The following is a 25,387-nucleotide window of genomic DNA, read 5'->3' on the forward strand; positions in this document are numbered from 1 at the left end:
AAACATGAAACCCGCCTCCCCAATCCTCCTGCTAAACAACCAAACAATCAAATTTCAAAAACAAACCAAATTCTTAGGACTTATTTTCGATGAACATCTCACCTGGGATGCTCACATCCAAAACCTAACAACTAAATGCAGTAAAGACCTAAACACCCTAAGATGCCTATCTGGCTCTAACTGGGGAGCCTCCAAAGATATACCCTCCCCTCTCTCTACATATCACTAATTAGATCAAAACTAGACTACGGCTGCGCCATATACAACACCCTAAACAACTCTCTATCTAAAAAACTTGACTCAATACAATATCAGGCTCTCAAGCTAATTACACGCACCCAACATGGCACCTCCTACACTTCACTTCAGGCCTTAACAGGAGAAATGCCACTAAGTCTACGCAGGGAACAGCTAAGCTTAAATTTCTGGGCCGCGTCCCAATCAAACCCTCTCATTCAAAACTTAATAAACCAAAATATCAGCCCAAAAAAACAAGCTCTAGCTCGTAAACACCCCTTACTTACCCCAATATCCCAAAGAATAACAAACTACCTAAATGAACACCAAATTAAAAATCTTAAACAAAACTGCAAACAATCAAATATCTTCACCCCTAAACTTAAAATACCCAAAATAGACACAACACTAGCTAGCAAAATAAATAAACAAACCGACCCAAACATAGCTAAAACCACCACACTAGCATACATACACGAAAATTGGCAAAATTGGTGTCACATTTACACGGACGGATCTTCAGATCCGACCTCCAAACACACAGGTTTCGGAGTCCATACCACACAACCAACTAAAACAACACAACCCTTCCGGGGATCCGACTCCCAAACAACCAATCAATATTCACGGCAGAACTAATGGGCATGGCCTCAGCCCTCCATAATCAAGAATCCCAAAACCACAAAAAAATCCTAATACTTACCGACTCCCTAAGTGGACTGCAAGCCCTCCAAAATAAAAATACCAACAACCGACCTAAATTGATAAATCAAATACTTAAAAGCTCCAACGACCTAACTAAGGCAGGCAAACAAATAACCTGCCCACGTAGGAATATACGGTAATGAAAACGCCGATAAGGCAGGCAAACTATCCCTCAAAATCCCAGAAATAAGCTTAAACTGACACATCTCAAAATCAGAAATTAAAAGCGTAAACAAGCCAAAAATCACCAAAAAATGGCATAACCTATATCTCAACTCAAATAGCCAAATCAAAAAAGTACTCAGCAAACCACTAACCAAACCAAAAATTCTCCATCCATCCAAAAAAATCTAGTGAGTAATCACTAAACTCCAAACAGGACACACCAACCTAAATAACCACCTAAACAAATTAAAAAAACACACTACAGGTAACTGCCCACACTGCAAACAACTAGAACCCCAGTACACGCACTCATCCACTGCACACACTACCTAACACATCGAACCGCATTACAAACCACCCTCAATCTAAACAAGGCTCTCACTCTAGAAGCAATACTAAACCCACAAAATAAACCAGAAAACTTCAAGGCCTTAGGCGTATTCTTAATCAAAACGGAACTAATAAAACGCATCTAAAAACACTATAAAGTACCAAATCAAAATCACATAAACAAACAAACATCCACTATACCCAGCTCCCTTAGTTCTCTCCCCCCCCCCCCCCCCCCCCCCCCCAATCGGCATCTATTCCAAATCTCAAAATTCCCAAATTCTATAAAAGCAACCCCTAGAGCCCCCTCTTGGGTTGCACACACCACTTTCACATTAAATGGCCGGGCCGGGCCCGTGTGCGATATACGCACCAGTCGGAAAGCGCACGTTAAATCTCCAAAGTAAGTAAGTAAGGTGTCAGTTGTTCATCCATACATCTTATCTTTACTTAGATAAGTACTTCACTTACCGATTACCTGACATGCATACTGCATCAACAGGACACACAGCACATCCACACTACATCACCAGCACATCCACACTACACCACCAGCACATCCACACTACACCACCACCGCATCCACCTGCACATCCACACTTCACCAGCAAATCCACACAACAACAGCACATCCACACTACATCACCACGACATCCGGACTACACCACGACCACATCCACACTACACCACCAGCACATCCACACTACACCACCACCGCATCCACCTGCACATCCACACTACAACACCAGCACATCCACACTACATCACCAGCACATCCACACTACACCAACAGCACATCCACACTACACCACCACCGCATCCACCTGCACATCCACACTACATCACCAGCACATCCACACTACATCACCACCGCATCCACCTGCACATCCACACTACATCACCAGCACATCCACACTACACCACCACCGCATCCACCTGCACATCCACACTACATCACCAGCACATCCACACTACACCACCACCGCATCCACCTGCACATCCACACTACATCACCAGCACATCCACACTACACCACCACCGCATCCACCTGCACATCCACACTACATCACCAGCACATCCACACTACATCACCAGCACATCCACACTACACCACCAGCACATCCACACTACACCACCACCGCATCCACCTGCACATCCACACTACATCACCAGCACATCCACACTACATCACCAGCACATCCACACTACACCACCAGCACATCCACACTACACCACCACGTCCACACTACAACACCACATCCACAGAACATCACCACCACATCCACACAACATCACATCCACACTACAACACCACATCCACACTACAACACCACATCCACACTACAACACCACATCCACACTACAACAAAACCACATCCACGCTACACCACCATGTCCACACTACAACACCACATCCACACTACAACAAAACCACATCCACACTACAACACCACATCCACACTACAACAAAACCACATCCACACTACAACACCACATCCACAGTACAACAACATATCCACACTACACCACCACATCCATACTACATCACCACATCCACACTACAACACCAGCACATCCACACTACACCAGCCGCACATCCACAGTACAGCACCACATCTACACTGCATCACCACATCCACACAACACCACATCCACACTACAACACCACATCCACACTACACCACCACATCCACACTACAACACCACATCCATACTACAACACCACATCCACACTACACCACCACATCCACACTACAACACCACCACATCCACACAACACCACATCCATACTACAACACATCCACACTACATCACCACATCGACACTACATCACCACCACATCCACACTACAACACCACATCCATACTACAACACATCCACACTACATCACCACATCGACACTACATCACCACCACATCCACACTACAACACCACATCCATACTACAACACCACATCCACACTACACCACCACATCCACACTACAACACCACCACATCCACACAACACCACATCCACACTACACCACCACATCCACACAACACCACCACATCCACACTACACCACCACATCCACACTACAACACCACATCCACACTACACCACCACATCCACACTACATCACCACCACATCCACACTACAACACCACATCCACAGTACATCCACACTACAACACCACATACACACTACAACACCACATACACACTACATCACCACCACATCCACACTACAACACCAGCACATCCACAGTACATCCACACTACAACACCACATCCACACTACACCACCACATCCACACTACACTTCACCACCACATCCACACTACAACAAAACCACATCCACACTACAACACCACATCCAAACTACAACACCACATCCACACTACAACACCACATCCACACTACAACACCACATCCAAACTACAACACCACATCCACACTACAACACCACATCCACACTACAACACCAGCACATCCACAGTACATCCACACTACAACACCACATCCACACTACAACACCACATCCACACTACAACACCAGCACATCCACAGTACATCCACACTACAACACCACATCCACACAACACCATATCGGCACTACAACACGACATCCACACAACACCACATCCACACTACAACACCACAACCAGTACATCACCACATCCACAGTACAACACCAGCACATCCACACTACAACACCACATCCACACTACACCACCGCATCCACACTACAACACCACAACCAGTACATCACCACATCCACAGTACAACACCAGCACATCCACACTACAACACCACATCCACACTACATCACCACACCCACACTTCATCACCACCACATCCACACTACAACACCACATCCACACTACAACACCACATCTACACTACAACACCACACTACAACACCACATCCACACTACAGCACCACATCCACACTACAACACCACATCCACACTACAACACCACACCCACACTACAACACCACATCCACACTAAAACACCACATCCACACTACATCACCACATCCATACTACATCACCACCACATCAAGACAACAACACCACATACACACTACAACACCACATCCACAGTACATCACCACCACATCCACACTACAACACCACATCCACACTACAACACCACATCTACACTACACCACCACGTCCACACTACAACACCACATCCACACTACAACACCAGCACATCCACACTACATCAACACCACATCCACACTACATCAACACCACATCCACACTACAACAGCAGCCCAACTGTAGTTCAGCTATTTATATCAACATTTAGTTTTCTTATCGCAAGCAACAAAACACTTTCCACATTCAATAAAACAAGCTCACGCTCCATTTTGTCGACACTGCACAATATTATCTGCACGAAGGTTTCAAAGATAACCTCTGACTGACCTAATACCTTCGCTCGTTAAAAACTCCAAGCATAATGTCATATTATCCTGTACGCGATTGACAAAGTCCGTTTTGATAAGCTTATCATACTACGATAACGTGGTGCATTACAACCCAAATATCAGCTTACAGCGAGACTCACGTGGTCACAGTGACTGTCTGAACAGGATGTGCTGTATGTGACTGGGTGTGACTGGCTGTGAAGGAAGGTTAGTACATATTTTCTCGAAGGACATGTTCATGAGAATGTAAGGAGATAACATTTTGTATTTTCAATCTGACCAGCAGGCTTTCTGATATCATCCAAGATATATGTTGTTGTATCTTAAATCTGGCCCTAGGCTCGCTAATCATTCGTGGATGAACACGCCCCAAGGACATGGTGTTAAATTGCTGCACATGAAGTGAGGTGAAATGGGGTCTAACGTCGCGTCCAAGGTTATTGCACTTATATAGCGACGTGCATGCACGTGTTTGTGTGTATGGCTGCTTGTACTAGTCCGGACTGATGCCGATTTATAGTGCTTGCACACTGAGATACCATGCCGCAGTTTAACATGAATACCTCACTCAGACACAGTACACGGACTCCGAGCCGACCAATTATTGTTTTAATGCCAAGGGTAACAACAAGTACCATCTTTAAACGTCTTTTGGTATGACGCGGCCGGGGATCGAACCCCTGACCTTCCGCTCTCCGGGCGAACGCTCTACCACTAGACCACGGAGGTGGTCTGCTGCACATGAGGTATGAGGGTCCATGTATTTGAGACCGTGTCATTTATGTGTATGACTTTATTGAAGGAACTAGAAAATGAATTGTTACATAAAGTGAAGATAGTTGTATCATGCTGTGGGACCGGTCACAAGGTACAATGTTCATATCAATAGCGCTCACTGCATTCGCCGAATGATTTCTTTCGTCAGTACGAATTTTCCGGGAAAGACAAAAAAACTTAAAGTGAGATATATACAACATACGTCACAGTGTGATAAAGACAATATACGCAGTAGTGTGATACAGATAACATAAATGTAGATGTACGTCACAATAAGATAAAGGCAATAAATGCAATAGTGTGATATAGATAACATACATGTACGCCACAGTGTGATAAAGACAGCATTGGTAATGGTGATATATACACAACATACGCAAAAGTGGGATAAATACAACATATATTGTGAGATAAGGAAAGCATAATCCATGGTGAGGTATAGACAGCCTACATGTACGTCTGAGACAAATAACACTTTGGACAATTCCAACCCGACTGTGCTCGGCCCGTGAAAATCAGGGGTAGAACAGCAACCAATGCTTGCCGTAAAAGGCGACTGTGCTTGCCGTAAAAGGCGACTAACGGTATCGGGTGGTCAGGCTCGCTGACTTGGTTGATGCAGGTGATCGTACCCCCATTGCGTGGATCGATGCTAATGATGTCGATCACTGGATTGTCTGGTCCAGACTCGATTATTTACAGACCGCCGTCATATAGCTGGAATATTGCTGAGTGCTGCGTTAAACAACACATCACATCCAAACATGCTCACTCTCATATAGACAGTGTTATTCATGGAGAGATATAGCCAGCCTACATGCACAATCAGATACAGACAGCCTACTTGCATGTCATTTAACATTTGAACTATTTCAAACATGCTCAGACCACCTCCGTGGTCTAGTGGTAGAGCGTCTGCCGGAGAGCGGAAGGTGTGAGAATATGATACCCTGCCTGACGCTTGGCACTAAGGGGCTGAAACAAGGAGTAGATGGCTCGGAGTCAGTATACTGTCACAGTGTCTAAGTGGGGTATTCATGTTAAACTGCGGCTTGGGAGCTCTGTGGGCTATAGCACTATGAAGTCGGCATTACATACACACACACACACACACACACACACACACACATACACACACACACACAATAATCTTGAATGAGATGCTCAATCCAATCTCACCTCACCTCACCTCACCTCACCTCACCTCACCTCACCTTCACACATGTGCTCAATCGGACAGCATCAGTCAGAGTGAGTGAGTGAGTGAGGGAGTTGGGTTTAAACAGAAAGTAATATCGCGGCATGTCAGCTTAATGTTTGAGGAAAGCCCGAAGTGATGCAGGTCACCGAAGTTTACCACTTCGGTGAAACCCAGGAGCACGGGTATGGTGCTGACAAACCTTGAAACATAATCGGGGCTAACCGGGATTCGAACCCACAGTCATAGGTTTCTAGCTTGCCCAAGGGACGCTACTCTGCACAGCAAATCGCGGCACATTAGACGGCTGGGCCACCCGTAGCCCCGCATCAGTCAGAGGTGATATAGAGACCACATTACTTACACATTTAGCGTTTGTATTCACATTTTTTACATTGATTTTTTTTTTGGCAGAATATTAACATCGCTGGACTTCGACAATGGCCGAGAAAAACCCACTTGCTTCCTTAGACATCACTAACATCAGGATAGCGCCTGAACATGGCATCTCTGTCGTCGAGCGCCCCCTACACAGGCATGCAAAAGCTGGTAATCTGTCCGCCTTGCTGAGGTTACTGGAAGAAGGTGCTGACATTAATGAGACGGACGAGCATGGTGACACAGCTCTTATAATGGCAGCGCAGTTTGGACACTGTAAAATAATGATACCTCTAATTGACAATGGGGCTGATGTTTCTCATACCAATAACCATGAAGAAGATGTGTTTCAGATTGCTGTTATTATGTCAGATCAGATTGCTGTTTTGGAAACTCTTCTCAGTGCAGCACCACACGATTCAGCAAAGGGCGAATTTAAACCAGTGATTCAGTCCATTGCATCTGCCTTAGCCAAAGCAGCTAGCCTGGGTTCGGTTGACAAAATCGAGGTCTTCTTAAAATCCAACCCAGGGTTGAATATTTGCGATAACGATGGAAATACAATCTTCCACTATGCAGCAAAAGCAGACAGAGAAGAGGTCATAGTGAGGTTCAGTCAACACTTTGACATCAATGTGCAAAACAAGAAAGACGGCGACACTCCTCTTCACGTGGCTTGTAAGCAAGGGCACAACGCGTCAATAACAACGTTGCTGAAAGAGAGAGCGGATCCGTGTCTTCAGAACAGGGAGGAGGACACAGTATTGCATTGTTTTGTAAGGGCAACAGCTGAAAACCAAGGACAGGCCGATAGACATGGGGAGGTGTTTGATATGCTGGTTGACAGGTGGACACGATGGAGCATGATGAAAAACCTTGACGAAAACAAGAGAGAAGCAGTAAACAGATTGATCAGGGAGGAGAAAAACGGAAAACAAGAAAGCATCATGTCTCTGGCGTTTGAAGTGGGAGCTATTGGAGTGATCAGCAAGCTTCTAGTCTTACAGGAAATCACCTTTACGAAAAATTCTTCGTTTTCCATCCAACAGTATGACATTACCAACGTCACACCCATAACTAAAGGATCAGATACATCAGGAAGGTCATGCCTGGAGCTTCTTCTTGACCACAACTCCAATGAAACCATTGCTCACGTTCTTGATCTTGAACCTCTGAAGAAGATTGAGAAGATGTACAGTTCAACCACGACATTTATATATCTTATAGTCATCTTCCTCCACGCGCTGTACATGTCCTTGTTCAGCTATTCCAGCACAGTCCTCATGGACAAGCTGAGGACGTCACCTAGTGATCATTCCTTTGACACTGCTACCCTCATCTTCTACAGCGTGGCACCACTCGAACCCATATGTTTCCTCCTTGCGTTAGTGCATAGGTTCCATTGTTCAAGGCAACCGTGGACTCGGTCCGGATTTCAGGCACTAGGGACATTTATGCTTCAGTGTTTTTCCATTATCCATCACGTCATATATTCTCTATTGGTGGCTGCGCTCCTTTACCAGTTTCATGCTCTAGAACTGTACAGTATGCACAACACGCTGTCCATAACACTTCTGATTGGATGGTTGACCACACTTAGTTTCACTCAAGGCCTTAAACCAATCCGATTCTTCTGGAGGATGATCCTACAGATGATAATGATCGACGTCTACAAGATCTTGTTTGTGTATGCCTTTGTTCTTCTGAGTTTTTCGTTTGCCTTGCATGTGCTTTTTCAGATCTCCGCACCAATCATTGAAACTTATCCAACTCCATTTCACACAATGTTCTTGGTATTTAGACTCATGTTTGGAATGAGTGAGCTTTTTGATGACAACTTTGAGAACAATATGAAAAAAGCTGGAGGTTCCCTTGCTCTACCAATCATCATTTTCACCGTATATATTGTTCTCGCTACTCTTATCCTACTTAACATTCTCATTGCCATGATGAATACGTCATATTCGCACATTCTTACAAATCTGAAACTTTCCCGGAGAATTGAAACCTTCCAACGTTCGATTCAACTTGAAAGAACTGTCCCTTTTCTGACAAAGCTTTTCAACAAAGCGCTTATCAGATGTGGCAAATTTGATAACCAAAAGAAACAGTTTGTAGAAGAGAAAGGCGGACGTTTGTGGTATTTGCAGTTTCCACGAAGGTTGGAAAAGGAAACAAGATTTACACAAAAGGCTCACATGACCCTAGAGCAGATGCTGACTCAAAGAATTGATGCCCTTGATGACGACTTTAAGGGACACTTACAACTGATACAGAAAACTTTAGAGAACATTCAAAAGGAACTCGTTTCTAGACGAATGAGTGTGTGAGCGGCTGTTGATTTGTACCACAGACAGCAAAATGCAGCTTATCAAGGCAGAGTAGATAATACAGTCTACATCAGACACGGGTTTGCCATACACCATGCCATAAGCACTCATGTTCGCTTGGGGGAAAGAGGACAGAAGCAGGCAGTTCACAGGTGTTATTTCTACTGCTAATTCGTTTGTAAAAGATGGACGTGCCAATATAAGGTTCATAAGGTTGGTTGGTTGGTTTGTTGTTTAACACCGCACTCAGCAATATTACAGCTATTTGACGGCGGTCTGTAAATAATCGAGTCTGGCCCAGGCGATCCAGTGATTGATATCACGAGCATCGATCCACGCAATTGGGATCGATGACATGCATCAACCAAGTCAGCGAGCCTGACCACCCGATCCCGTTAGTCGCCTTTTACGACAAGCATAGTCGCCTTTTACGGCAAGCATGGGTTGATAAAGACCTATTCTACCCCGGAATCTTCACGGGTCGGCTCATAAGGTCAATGATATGTTTTTGTGTGATCGGACACGAAAATGTTCGTCACTATGTTTTGACCTGAGAGTATTAGCCATGTTGATAGCGCTTAAACAATCATTTCCGTGTTATGTCAACCCCATTGCATATCTGTCTGTATTGAATGAAACAGAAACGAAACCTGTAAAAAAGCCACAGAGAATTATCATCATTGACGTGGAAGGTATCGTTTTCATATTACCACTTGATAAATGTACTCCTTGCAAAGCATTAATAAACATGGCACAACAATATTTTGTTAATAAAGCCATATATCAGAACAAGTTGCAGACCTCAAAGGATTCTGTGATGTGTGCAGACTATCACACAAAAGTGGCAGAAAGCTCACTGTACCGGAACATAACTACAATAAAATACGTTTATAACGAACACGCTTATAACGAACTAACTTTTTTGTCCCGACTATTTGCTGTAGTTATGCTGTATATATGCTTATAACGAACTACGGTTATAACGAACTAAAATTCGTGGTCCCTTTGAGATCGTTATATCCGTAGTTTACTGTACTCTTGAAAACACCCTGTAAAATGTGGTTTATGCCGTATATATATCAAGTGCAAATAAATCCAATCTGAGGATTGATCTTGTTTAAATGTAAGCAACAGAAACAGAGTGAGTGAGTGAGTGAGTTGGGTTTTACGCCGCTTCTAACAGTATTCCAGTTATATCACGGCGTGTCAGCTTAATGTGAGAGGAAAGCCCCAAATGATGCAGGTCACATACGTTTACCACTTCGGTGAAACCCACGAGCACGGGTATGGTGCTGACAAACCTAGAAAGATAATCGGGGCGAACCGGGATTCGAACCCACAATCATAGGTTTCTGGCGTGTCCAAGGGACGCAACTCTGCACAGCGAATCGCGGCGCCTTAGGAGACTGGGCCACCCGTGCCCCCCAACAGAAACAGAAAAGGGGCAAGGTTATGTTAGGCGCTCCCATGTGAGACAGAGGCTTGGTGAGAGAGCCTCACGCCTTAAGGGAGTGACAGAGTACGTTTATGTTTGACGCACTATATGTTATAAGCACAACCGGTTTTGATTTGAAGGAAACGTCATCGTTCGACCAACATATTTTTTTATTTGTAAATCATCTGATCCAAATCTATAGTTGATTGTATACAAGTACAAGTGTTATGTTTCTCAGACACTGCTACAGTAGATGACTAAAACCTCATTTTAGGTCATGTACATGTATATTATACACATGTTTGTCATTGTAACAGTAATATGTTGATGTGTTTAGAAATGATTTGTTTGTTTGTTTGTTTCACGCCGCACTCAGCAATATCCAAGCTGTATGACGGCGGTCTGTAAATAATCGAGTCTGACCAGACAATCTAGTGACTGACATCATGAGCATCGATCCATGCAATTAGGATCGATGACATCCAACCAAGTCAGCGAGCCTGACCACCAGATCCCGTTAGTCACTTATACGGCAATCATGGGTTGCTGAAGACCTATTCTACATCGGATCTGTCTAGAAATGAAACCCAATGTGATATGTACGCGTATGTATTAGCATCAGCACATTATTTAACCAGTATTTAGCGTGAACTGACTTAAGACTTCTGTACACATATACCAAAAGAATTACTTTGATATATTGTTGCACTAATCGACAGTTTTAATATTCTTCCATGATCTATATCGAATGTTTACTGCGCACCAGCTATACAACATGTATGATGTTGTTTTTGAACTTCCCTCAGTTTCGCTACGTTTGCAAGACAGGGATGTAAAAACCTATAAGTCTGGCATCACTGAAAAGTGAGAAATGGCCGCTGACTTTCCTACATGTGGTTGTAGACTTGCCAATTTAAAACCCACTGTTAAAACCACTAAACTAAATGGAACTGCATTTGTTTTAAAGTTTGTTTATTAGCCTGAAAAGAAACACGTCTCACCCACACAAACTGAAACTAATATTTTATAGACTCGTGTTAGTTATGTGGCAAAAGATACCGTAACTTTATTTCTGATGGTTGTCAGTGGCAGCAATTTGATTGAGGCGCTTGTAAAATATCACCCTTAGGCTGTGACCTGAACAGCGAGTAATTTAGAGCTGCCTTCCTCAGTTGTGGCTGTTTACAGTCGTGAATTCACTTCCGGGACTGACTTGATTGTTTCTCGGAGCATGGCTGTACCTTAAAAGCGAGACGGGGTCTTCTGTAACTTGACTTGTACACATATCTGTGCCGAGCTCTTTATCTGCTTCCAAAACTGTTTCCTTATTTTAAGAATAGAGCACGTGGCTCACTTAAGACATTCAAATGTGACTACGTCTTGACATTCATGAGTGCATTGACTCAGGAAATATTGCCTATTATTTATTACAGGCTCGCTGACTTGGTTGATACATGTCATCGATCCCAATTGCGTGGATCGTGGTTCATGATATTAATCACTGGATTGTCTGGTCCAGACTCGATTATTTACAGACCGCCGTCATATTGCTGGAATATTGCTGAGTGCGGCGTTAAACAACAAACCAAAACCTTTTTGAAGAGCAATATTTCAGAAGCTCCAGCCTTTTGTGTCTACATTTCACAACTTTTCAGGTGCATCGAGCATCTTCTTATTACGAAATTTCGGGCGGTCGGGTAGCCCAGTGGTTAAAGCGTTCGCTCGTCACGCCGAAGACCCGGGTTTGATTCCCGACATGGGTACAATGCGTGAAGCCCATTTCTGGTGTCCTCCGCCGTGATATTGCTGGAATATTGCTAAAAGCGGCGTAAAATCATACTCACTCACTCACATGGGTACAATGTGTGAAGCCCATTTCTGGTGTCCCCCGCCGTGATATTTCTGGAATATTGCTAAAAGCGGCGTAAAATCATACTCACTCACTCACTATTACGAAATTTCAAAGAGCATAATCAGGGTTACAACATTCAAGGCCTCAGTAAAGCTTTATAAATGTGTTATGGTCGACATGCTGATGACATTTCCCAAATTGGAAATCTATTGCTTTGATAATTGTTCCCGATAACTGCCAAAAAGTAGGAGTATTAGGATTACAATGATCAGGTTTAAAGATGGACTTACTATTGAGTATGACGACACTTAGTCTGTAAATTAGAGGCACGGGTGGCCCAGTCGTCTAAGAGGATGGGCAAGGTTATGTTAGGCGCTCCCATGTGATACAGAGGCTTGGTGAGAGAGCCTCACGCCTGAAGGGAGTGACAGAGTGTCTGCTGGCCGAAGTACGGTTGGTTGGTTTGTTTGTTTAACGCCGCACTCAGCATTATTCCAGCTAAATGACAGTGATCTGTAAATAATCGAGTCTGGGCAAGATAATCCAGTGATAAATACCATGAGCATCGATCCACGCGATTGGGATCGATGACATGCATCAACCAATTCAGCGAGCCTGACCACCCGATCCCGTTAGTCGTCTTTTACGACGAGCATAGTCCGTTGTTACGAGATTTGGTGGAATAACAGGGAAACCTGCGCTATCAATAAAACCACTGGTCCCTGCATAACAATGGACAATAGCCTGTGTCGACAGTTGACAGTTGACAACACACCGGATAAGAGAGCAGACTCTTTATTGAAAGTACTTCTCGCGTTCACCCAGGCTAATGAATTAACGACATACGTACACAATATTATGGTATTTAAATTTGAAAGATATAAATATAAATAAAACCAGTTACTTCTACTGTCTTAGTCCTATTATTGTATGGTATATTTTGTCACGTTTAGAAGCCCGTCTGTGTTGATGACTCGTGAGCTGTGATTACCGCTTGGTTTGACCTACATGTACTATGTTGAACCCTTTCGCTTTGTAACTGACGCTGCTGTAGTCCATATAAAGAGGCAGATCGTGATGCTATGTCATTTCAGTGATACATGTTTGTTTGTTTTTTGTTTAACGCCGCACTCACCAATATTCCGGCGATATGACGGCGGTCTGTAAATAATCGAGTCTGGAGCAGACAGTCCAGTGATTGGCATCATGAGACTCGATCCACGCATTAGGCATGCATCAACTTTTTGTTGTTTTTTTGTCTGTTGTTTTACGCCGCACTCAGCAAAATTCCAGCTATATGACGGCGGTCATTAAAAAATCGAGTCTGGACCAGAGAACCCAGTGATTGATATCATGAGCATCGGTCCACGCAATTGGGACCGATGACATGCATCAACCAAGTCAGCGAGCCTGACCACCCGATCCCGTTAGTCGCCTTTTACGACAAGCATGGGTTGCTGAAGACCTATTCTACCCCTGAATCTTCACGGGTCCATGCATCAACTAAGTCAGCGATCCCGTTAGTCGCCTCTTACGACAAGCATAGTCGCCTTTTAGGGCAAGCATAAGTTGCTGAAGACCTATTTTAACCTGGATCTTCACGGGTCCAGTGATACATGTAAGCCGTGGAAGGCCAAAATATTGAATGTTCTCTCACAGCAGTTTTTTTAATTCGTATTTGAAAACATAACGCGCTGAAATCTCAAGGTAACATGAATCCAATGTAACTTGTTTTTAAAAAAAATAAAAAAATCTGTGAATGAAAACAATAACATTTATTATTTTATCGCCCTCCATTGACAGAGAACTATTTCATTTTATTTATGAGATCATTGTTGTGGTTTATGTAAATGTAAGATTGTACTACCTTTTCCAGGTTTATTGACCAAAAGTTTCAATCAGATATGCAGTTAAAATTGCGCTTACACTAGTTGAAAGATACATCATAACAGTAATAATAATATATGTTTTTTTAAAAATCGACAATGACGCAGATTTTATGGTCTGGACGCATAACACACATACTTGATGTTATCCTGTTATAAATTTGGTTTTTATTATCTAGAATTGTAGATAAACAAATCCTGCTTAACAAGGTTATGTCGGTAAAACACCAAGAGGTCTGTGCGGTGAGCAATAATTGTGTCAATGATCCGGAAGTTAATCTGTAACGGATTGAGTTGTTTGCGAAAGGGCAAATCGCGTACATGCAAGGTGTGGAAAAATTATTCGCCTACAACTAAAGTTGGTTTCTTTTTTTAACGACGCACTCAGCAGTATTCCAGCTATATGACGGCGGTCTGTAAATAATCGAATCTAGACCAGACAATCCAGTGATTGATATCATGAACATCGATCCACGCAATTGGAATCGATGACATGCATCAACCAAGTCAGCGAGCCTGACCAACCGATCCCGTTAGTCGCCTTTCACGACAAGCAGAGTCGCCTTTACGGCAAGCATGGGTTGCTGAAGACCTATTCTACCCCGGAATCTTCACGGGTCTACAACTAAAGTCTTCTGAGACATACGCGAACAGTACATAGTCATCAACGGTATTAATGTGAACAGTGTCGGCACATCTTAACACGTCTAGCCGACCCGTGAAGATCCGGGGTAGCAACCCATGCATCCCATGTTTGTCGTAACAGTCGACTAACGGGATTGGGTGGTCAGGCTCGGTGACTTGGCTGATGCATGTCATCGTATCCCAAATGCTGACCCGTGAAGATCCGGGGTAGCAACCAATGCATCCCATGTTTGTCGTAACAGTCGACTAACGGGATTGGGTGGTCAGGCTCGGTGACTTGGCTGATGCATGTCATCGTATCCCAAATGCTGACCCGTGAAGATCCGGAGTAGAACAGGTCTTCAGCAACCCATGCCTGCCGTAAAAGGTGACTATACTTGTCGTAAGAGGCGACTAACGGGATCGGGTGGTCAGGTTCGCTGACTTGGTTGATGCATGTCATCGTCTCTCAATAGCTGGATCACCCGATTGTCTCCAGACTCAATTACTTACAGACCGCCTTCATGTGCGGCGTCATACTACAAACAAAAACATGTCTAGCTATAGACAACTACAAATTACACAGTTGTCAACAAAAAGCACAGGTCACAAGTTGCTGGTTCAGAGGCTGAACGATCCTGTTTGCAGCTTTTAAGAATTCAATCACAACTGTTTCACAATCCATGCTCATTGGGAGGCGTGCAACGTCTGCGGACACCACAAGTGGTCCTGTCAGATAAACGTTTGTTTGTTTGTTTGTTGTTTTACGCCGCACTCAGCAATATTCCAGCTATATGACGGCGATCTGTAAATAATCTAATCTGGACAAGACAATCCAGTGATTGACATTATGAGCATCGATCCACGCAATTGGGATACGATGACATGAAACAACCAAGTCAGCGAGACTGACCACCCGATCCCGTTAGTCGCCTCTTACGACAAGCGTTGTCGCCTTTTACGGCAAGCATGGATTGCTGAAGACCTATGTCAACAGCAGGACTTAGAGAAACCCCTCCAACAGCAGTCTGTGAAATAAGAAAAGCCAGACCGGCATCAGGCCCCAGACTATAGAAGCTGCAGGCCCCGACTAAACCCTTTATCTACAGCGCTCATTCAAAAGAATGAAGCTTATTGTGAGAAACAAATAGACATGTGAATTTATTGCAGACATGAGGACCAATACACATTTAAAACTACGGGCCCGACTCCAGCTCTAGCTGCCACGCCCCAACGGACAGGCGCCTAACTCTGCTCCAACATCGGGCGAATAAGGAAAGGGGATTATTTTGATAAATAATTTTAAAAACCTTTTGGTCAAGTCTTTCCATGTGATATTCAGAACACCGCTGTTGTACGGTCCAGCGAAAGAAACACATGGCCAGCAAGTGCGTACATCAATGATCCTCTATGGTTAAATTTCACGAACATCAATGTATCTGGGATGATATGAGCTGCAGCCTGTTCTCTTCTCTGAGCACTGGTTCAATATCAGGTGATGGTAGTGTTCTCACAAGATGAGTGTTTTGGGCTCATTTGATTTCCATGATCTATACACTTCCTTCTGTCATTTTCCGTTATAAAATAGCCACGTGTCACTACTACAGCACTCATTGGCCGGATCACGCATCTGCAGCTATGTATGGTGGCAAGACGTTGATAATACAGCGTGATAGTACTCATGAACCAAATTAATAATATTCATATATATTATATACAGTATATATTTTGAACAGGTACATATTTTGTCCACGTAATATAGGGCGAAACGCAAGTTAGTAAACTCCACACGCTCCATACCTGTTCTCGTGAAAATTAACTGCCTCATTTTGAATTAATGAATAATTTTCGGATTTTACGCTTTATATTTGACACACACATTACCCTAACCTTTGTGGACCCGTGAAGATCCGGGGAAGAATAGATCTTCAGCAACCCATGCTTGCCGTAAAAGGCGACTAACGGGATCGGGTGGTCAGTCTCGCTGACTTGGTTGATGCATGTCATCGGTCCCAATTGCGTGGATCGATGCTCATGATGTCAATCACTGGATTGTCTGGTCCAGACTCGATTATTTACAGACCGCCGTCATATAGCTGGATTATTGCTGAGTGCGGCGTTAAACAACAAAACAACCAACCCTATTCTTACTTGTACAATATGTTCCTGGCTTCTTTTTCAGGTGAACAATTGACTTATCTTTGCATGTATTTGTGACGAGTGCCACCGCTGGGCAGGATACGCTTACCTTTTCGGGAACATCTGGTGTCATCACTAACTGATAGTGATTCATAAACACATGCTTATAACAAAATTTGAATCGTACAATGGACTCCGAATGTACATCAGCGCTTATCAAAATACATGTACATAATCATTTACTATTATTATACAATAATTATGCTTCAGAAATATCTGGTCTCCAAACAAAGTTCCCCCCCCCCCCCCCCCAATTGCGATTGGGATTACGTTAAAATGCATGTTGTAAGAGGACTTATTGGCGTCCCAAATTTCATGTCTGCAATATGCGGAAAACGCGTGGTTGTTCAGTTGACAATGCTGTTACGTATTACGCACACGTACAGCAATAAACCCAAAGCGATGACCCAATCGGTGTGCAGTAGAGAATGTGACATAGAGTGGATGAGCTACTGGGATCGACTCTTCATTTGTGCGGTGCAGGTTGGCGGACAAACACTCAGGTATGTAGGTACAATATATCAAATTGTCTCTTATTTCGGTCATTTCATTTTGTAGAACCTTATTAAACAGTTGAGGGCGGTTGGGTAGCCTTGTGGTTAAAGCGCTCTGTTACGACGTAAATTGTAATAAAAAGGTAAATTGTAATACTTGCAGCAAATTGTAATAATTTTGACGTAAATTGTAACAACAACGTAAATTGTAATAATATTTGACGTAAATTGTAATACGCAAATTGTAATAAAAATTGACGTAAATTGTAATAATCTCTACTTGCGGTAAAATGTAATAAATTCTTACGTAAATTGTAATAACCTTACTATTGTAGTGTCCAAGACGCCAGTTGACTAGAAATGATCTTTGTCAATTGACCTTGCGTTTCACATGTACAATTCGAGAAATACTGTGTGTGATGACAAACGTACAAAACTGTTAAGTTAGGGATGGTTGGTATAGGCTTTATCGTACAATCGTCATTAAAGGGTGGTGTCAACATAGTGAAAGACATTTATTGGAAGTGATGTGATGTTTGTGGCATGCTATTATCTACGTAGAAGATACTTTCATCTACGTATATAATAGTATCTTCTACGTAGATGATAGTATGCCATCTGGATACTATCGTCCACTTACACACTTTCATCTACGTACATGATACTGTCATCTAGAGTATGTAGAAGTGCAGTCTTTACATACATTTACTGTCATTGTAGTCCAGGAGCCAGGGGTCATATATCTGCATGAAATGAGAGAGTCTTTCATTGGTATTTCTGAAAGGGGCATCCCATGGGGTATCCACAACAGAACTGCTTGAATGGCACAGCCGGGGCATTTAGCCAAAATTAACCCTTTTCTCTCATTTTGCCGGTATGGACTATCTGGCAAAAAAGTGGGGTAGGGCAACTTCAAAATTGAAATGCACTCTTATTAATGGACCTATAAAAGAGATCTAGGTGTCAAAATGAACATCGTGGTAAGCTCCTTTGGATCCAATCATGAAATATGCAAATTGACCTTTTTACAGATCAGTAGGGGGTCAAAGGTCACGTGACGACTCTTGAGCTAAAAATTCCGTCTTTGTTCTTATCCAAGCCCAGTTTAGTAGGAAAGACAACAAATACTTTTATAAAGTGAATATGTTTTATTAGATAAGATGCCAGGTAAGTTTTTAAAACCATTTTTGTAGCAATATCTTGAGGTTGGGCTAGCCCACAACACTGTAGATAATGTGCATTTTTAGCTCTCAGCCCATATATGTCTCAAAAGTTACGATTTTCACCACCCGATGGCACTTCTCACAAATTACTGATCTTCTGTCTTATGAGGAAGGATTGTTTTGCATAACAATGTAACAAGTATAATGTTCTTGAAACAAATAATATAGATTCCTGTTTTTACAGCATCATTTCAAATAGTGGAGATGTAGTCATCAGTTCTGGTAAGTCCCTACACTATGATGTGTTGCCCTAAAATGAGAGTTAACAAATTGACAAGCTGTAAGAGTCTAGTGAAAACGTGTAGGCCTATCCTCACCATGATTTGGATGATTTGTTGTTGTATCCATACGAAGACACCGATGTGGCATTGTCAGAAAGCCTTTTGAGCCCAAATGTCTATTATTTCGTTTCGTTGTCTAATTCCACTTTTGTTATATTTGATTTCGTTTCCTTTACCATTTTCCAATTTCCATATGTACCAAAATGGCAGCCTCCAGCCAGGAGTGTTGACCATGTGCTTGACCAACAGAAATACAGTCTTTTGTGTCTAAAACAGACTTGGCGTCCTTTATCCATCACGAACCGCCCAGCCCTCGCCCGTGCATCCAAGCACCGTGTTTTCAGGCATGGCTGGAATTCGTTGGTGTGTCATGATCCACTGTCAAGACAGGTCATAGGCTGCATGGAGAACATAGATCTGCCCCCGACAAGGTTAGATGTTGTAAGGGAAACGATGGCAAGATCACAGAAGGTGGCATCAGAATGCGGTGATAAGTATGCAGTGGTGACGTACGACTTAGCGATTGCAAAGCCAGCCCTGCAGATACAGGCTCAGGAATCTCCCCTCTTTGATAATGTCTTTGTGCGCTTTGGAGCTTTCCATATCTTCATGACATATTTTGCTTGCTTAGGCTACTTCTCGGAATCATCTGGACGACCGGAAATGCTATGTGGTTCTGATGTGCTAGCTTCTGGTTCAATGCGTGGCTTCATTTGCGGGAAACACTTCAACAGGTGTAAGCGTCTGCATCCCCTGTTTGCGAATCATTCACTTCAAGCAATTCATTGAGTCCCATGGACACATATCAGATGAATGCATGGCATTGATGAATGCCTTTTCTGAAGCACCGAGCCCTGGATCGTTGTCTACTCTCATTGATTCCTCTGCCATTGTGAATTTGCTTAAGAGATATGCGCAATAGTGCGACGAAACGAGAGCCGGACGTCATGGTCCTACTGCACAGTATTGGATGCTGTATATTGATCTAGTTCACCTGTACCTCCTCCTCAACCGGGCATGTCGAACTAATGACACAACACTGTTCACCTTTGCACTGGGTGAGATGATACCCATGTTCTTCCCAACACATCGTCCCAATTACGCAAGATAGATGTCACGCTATCACCTCAACCTCATGAACATGGAGCATACTCATCCTGGTGTTAGAGATGTGTTTGATGCTGGTGCCCTATCCATCCGTCGAAACGGCAAGTCGTTTGCTAGAAGCGCGGTTGATTTAACCCTAGAGCAGACCGTCAATAAAGATGCTGCTTCAAGGCATGGGGGTATTGCATGTAAATGCACGCAAGCGCTGGACAGTTACACGTTCATTTCGAGTGGCAGTGGTGAGTTGCCTGTTAGAAATGGCAGGATTAACAGCCCCAGAAGAAGTGTCCAGAGATTTGACGCCAGCCAGAATTGAGAAAGACCAGTCTCATCTCCAAGACCTCATCAGAGAAATCAAAGGCACCTAGAACCCATTCATTCCCAGTGATGACAAACTGTATAGTCTCGCGACCGGAAAGGCTGCCTCTGACACTGTCAAAGATGATCTTCTGCAATTGCAAGTGAAAGGTTCAGAATGGCATCAGAAATGTGTCAATGAGTGCAAGGAAGACCCAGCCAGATTCGAGAAACCAATCAAACGCCAGAAGGTGAAGAACTTCGCTCAAGATGCAGTAGAGATGAAAGTCCCCGCCAAAGATCAAAAGATCAGGGGGGTCAGCTGCACCAGAGATTTGTTCCGAAGACTTCCGTATCTCGCTGTGATGCAGAAGATTGATTTTGGCGCTGTTTTGTCGCACCCTCTCTCCTGTGGTATGTGAAGCACTGCCCAGCTTCCATGCCCTCACAGGCTGCGACTTCACTGCAGCATTCAGGAGGAAGGCGAAGTCGAAACCATATGCAATTATGGTGAAGAATGAATGATTTGTTAAGGCATTATCCATGCTAGGAACGTCGGATACGATTGATGTGGATGTTGCGGCCACACTCGAGGAATACGTCTGCTGCATGTACGGGTTGAAGAATGCCCAAAGGACCAACGATGCAAGACTGCAACTCTTCCAAAAAATGTATGCACCCAAGAAGCAGTCAGACCCATTGGAGAAAATCAAGTCCTCTGATCCATGCTGCCTACCACCATGCAGAGCAGTTCTTGAAGAAAAACTAAAGCGAACCAACCATGTGACATTTATCTTGAAGAATGCATGCAGTGCAGACCCAGTAGGATTTGGTCCCATTGGGCATGGTTGGAAAGTGGATGACAATAACAGGTTGGCTATGGTGTGGTTTGAGTGCCCTCAGGTGCCTCGAAACTTGTCAGTGGATGATTTGGACTTGACTGATGAAGATGAAGATGACGGTATGCTGACCCCAAGCCTTTCTTCAGATGAAGAGGAGTCTGATGAAAAATAGTATCATTGAAGTCAACAACATGATAACTGCATGTCACTGCAGTTTTATAGTGATGACTTATTGTCTGGTAAATAAGTTTTAATACCGGAATATCAGATCCTCATATGTAGGCATTAGAGATGGCAAATGGGTAATTCGGGTGTACCAAGATTAACATGATCTATCGTTGTTCTTGATCCTTTATTTAGGGCAGAAGACCATATATGGACTTTCAAATTGCCCTGGTTATGTAGGCCATATTTGTTCATTGCTTGCATAAATTCATTACAAGTGGATGCAATTTTTTACCCAGGAAAAGATTAGCATAGGCCTACTTCGCAGTTTATCATAATATCATCCTGTATTCAAAATAACTTGGCTACAACATTTCCACTGCATATGTGGATTCATATGGAAGTGCCATCGGGTGGTGAAAATCATAACTTTTGAGACATATATGGGCTGAGAGCTAAAAATGCACATTATCTACAGTGCTGTGGGCAAGCCTAACCGCTAGATATTGCTTAAAAAATGGTTTTTAAAACTTACCTGGCATCTTATCTAATAAAACATATTCACTTTATAAAAGTTTTTGTTGTCTTTCCTACTAAACTGGGCTTGGATAAGAACAAAGACGGAATTTTTAGCTCAAGAGTCGTCACGTGACCTTTGACCCCCTACTGATCTGTAAAAAGGTCAATTTGCATATTTCATGATTGGATCCAAAGGAGCTTACCACGATGTTCATTTTGTCACCTAGATCTCTTTTATAGGTCCATTAATAAGAGTGCATTTCAATTTTGAAGTTGCCCTACCCCACTTTTTGCCAGATAGTCCATACCGGCAAAATGAGAGAAAAGGGTTAATTCTGGCTAAATGCCCCGGCTGTGCCATTCAAGCAGTTCTGTTTTGGATACCCCATGGGATACCCCTTTCAGAAATACCAATGAAAGACTCTCTCATTTCATGCAGATAAATGACCCCTGGCTCCTGGACTATTACATACACACCTACATGCGCGCACATACATACATACATACATACATACATACATACATACATTAATACATACATACATACATACATACATACATGTATACACACATATAGTGTTTGTGTGGGGGTGTTTTTGTATGGGTATGTACTGTGTGCAACACGTGTTTGTGTCTGTATCTGTGTGTGTGTGTGTGTGTGCGTGTGTGTGTGTGAATGTATGTGTGTGTGTGTGTGCGTGTGTGTGAGTGTGTGTATGTGTGTGTGTGTTTGTGTATGTTTGTGTTTGTGTGTCTATGCTGATGAGGCCCAAGTATCGCAGCAACAGTATGATTTGGTTTCTTAGATAGTTACTAGTCTTTTCATCAGAATTTTAACAAAGTATGTTGTAATTTCATTACAGCTTGTTGTTTGTTGGAATTACTTTAATCCTCTTAAACCAGAGGAGGTTATGCCTTCAGGGGATTATTGTCCGTCTCAAATTAGTAATAAAAAATGAAAAACGATTATCTACGAAGAATATACTTATGTCTTCGTTGGACAAACTTTTACCTACGTAGAAGATACGTTTATGTAATGTATTTGCTACGTTCTAATTCGTATATCTACAGGTCTGTGTTTCTATTTTATCTTTTAAAATATCTTACTTTGTTCATTTGTTACATTTTGTATAACCTTTAATTGCTCATATCAGCATTTTTGTGGGACCTCTCACAAAGTAGTGTCACTCATCTTTCACTTGGAACTATATGTAGAAGAGCAGTCACAGATCTGATACCAATGACATAGAGGTCGTATTTACTGGCATACATGCACACACACACACACACACGCACACGCACACGCACACGCACACACACACACACACACATATGTGTGTTTGTGTGTATATGTGTGTGTATACTGTTGAGGGCATAGTATCGGAGATGAATATAATTTGGTTTCTTAGTTAGTCACTATTCTTTTCATTGGAATGTTAAGAAGGTATGCTATAATTTCAATATTGTATTACAGTGCTTGATGTTGCTTGGCGCAATCCACCAACGATTGCCGAGTTTAATCATCTTAGAATACTCTTCGTATAAGGTCAAAGTGAATATTTACGTTAGTGACCAAACCCTTTTCATTATAGATTTTCCATCCTTTCAATTTTGATCAAAACAGATATATTTCAGCAGTAACTGACTGCAACAAATTTATTATACATTCTGATGCACTTTGAAACTCAACAAGACATGCCCGAAGATACCGGATATTATTTGTGTATGCTTTGAATTTTGATTTCGTGCCGTTATCATGATGGATTCTGTTTTTGTTGTTGGGGCAAGGAGTTATTACCCTAGCAAAGGTTGTCAGTAAGTTGTTGTTAGTTCTTCCAATACGTTTATATATACATATAATTATACAACAATGTACGATAACGACCTCAATCCTCCCCCACACCCATACTTTAATGACGATTGTACGATAAACCCTGTACCAACACTGACAAGGATAGGTTCTAGTCATTTAACGCCTTTGACCCTAAAACTTATAAGGTTATTAGGTGGCGTAAAATCAAATTCACTCACTCACTATAAAACGATTGTCAAATTGTGTGTAAGTTTGAGAATCCGTTAAGCGCCATTCCAAAAACGTTTTCTGCCAGCCCCGTGAAGATCCGGGGTAGAATAGGTCTTCAGCAACCCATGCTTGCCGTAAAAGGCGACTATGCTTGTCGTAAAAGGAGACTAACGGGATCGGGTGGTCAGACTCGATTATTTATCGCCGTCATGTAGCTAGAATATCGCTGGGCGCGGCGTTAAACAACAAACCAACCAACCAAATTTTCTGCCATCTTTGAATCGGAAGCAAAACCTTGATTCGTCTGTAAACATGGTGTAACGCCATCGGCAAACAGGCAATCCCTTGTATCACCTAGCCCCCCCCCCCCCCCCCCCCCCCCCCCCCCCTCCTTTGCTGCATGTTACCCGTGAAGATCCTGGGAAGAATAGGTCTTCAACAACCCATGCTTGCCGTAAAAGGCGACTATGCTTGTGGTAAAAGGAGACTAACGGGATCGGGTCGTCAGGCTCGCAGACTTGGTTGATGCATGTCATCGATCCAAAGTGCGTGGATCGATGCTCATGACATTAATCACTGGATTGTCTGGTCGAGACTCGATTATTCACAGACCGCCGTCATATAGCTGAATATTGCTGAGTGCGGCGTTAAACAACAAACTAACACAAGATCCCTTGTGTCACCTTGCCCACCCTAATCCTTGCTGAAGGTGTTAAGGTAACATCTTTCACAGGACGCCTTGCTTTCAGGAGGGTGCTTGGCCACCGTCATATAGCTGGAATATTGCTGAGTGCGGCGTTAAACAACAAATACACAAAACAAACTGTTTCGGTGGATAGTTGAGACTGGTTATTCTCTAGAATTGACGCTTTCTATATATTTGTATACCTTTTTCAGAA

General features: G+C 43.0%; 1 protein-coding gene across 1 annotated transcript; it reads left to right on the plus strand.

Annotated features, from left to right (window-relative positions):
* The first annotated feature begins 4,945 nt into the window (after positions 1–4,945).
* On the plus strand, positions 4,946–9,875 carry LOC124146735 (transient receptor potential cation channel subfamily V member 3-like). The gene is made up of 2 exons (XM_046517173.2): positions 4,946–5,065; positions 7,248–9,875. Exon 2 carries the CDS (start codon positions 7,274–7,276, stop codon positions 9,539–9,541), a length of 2,268 nt encoding a protein of 755 aa, XP_046373129.2. The 5' UTR covers positions 4,946–5,065; positions 7,248–7,273; the 3' UTR covers positions 9,542–9,875.
* Positions 9,876–25,387: the final 15,512 nt, after the last annotated feature.

The sequence above is a fragment of the Haliotis rufescens genome, unplaced genomic scaffold (assembly GCF_023055435.1).
Source record: "Haliotis rufescens isolate VD_foot unplaced genomic scaffold, xgHalRufe1.0.p SCAF_10, whole genome shotgun sequence".
NCBI lineage: Eukaryota > Metazoa > Mollusca > Gastropoda > Lepetellida > Haliotidae > Haliotis > Haliotis rufescens.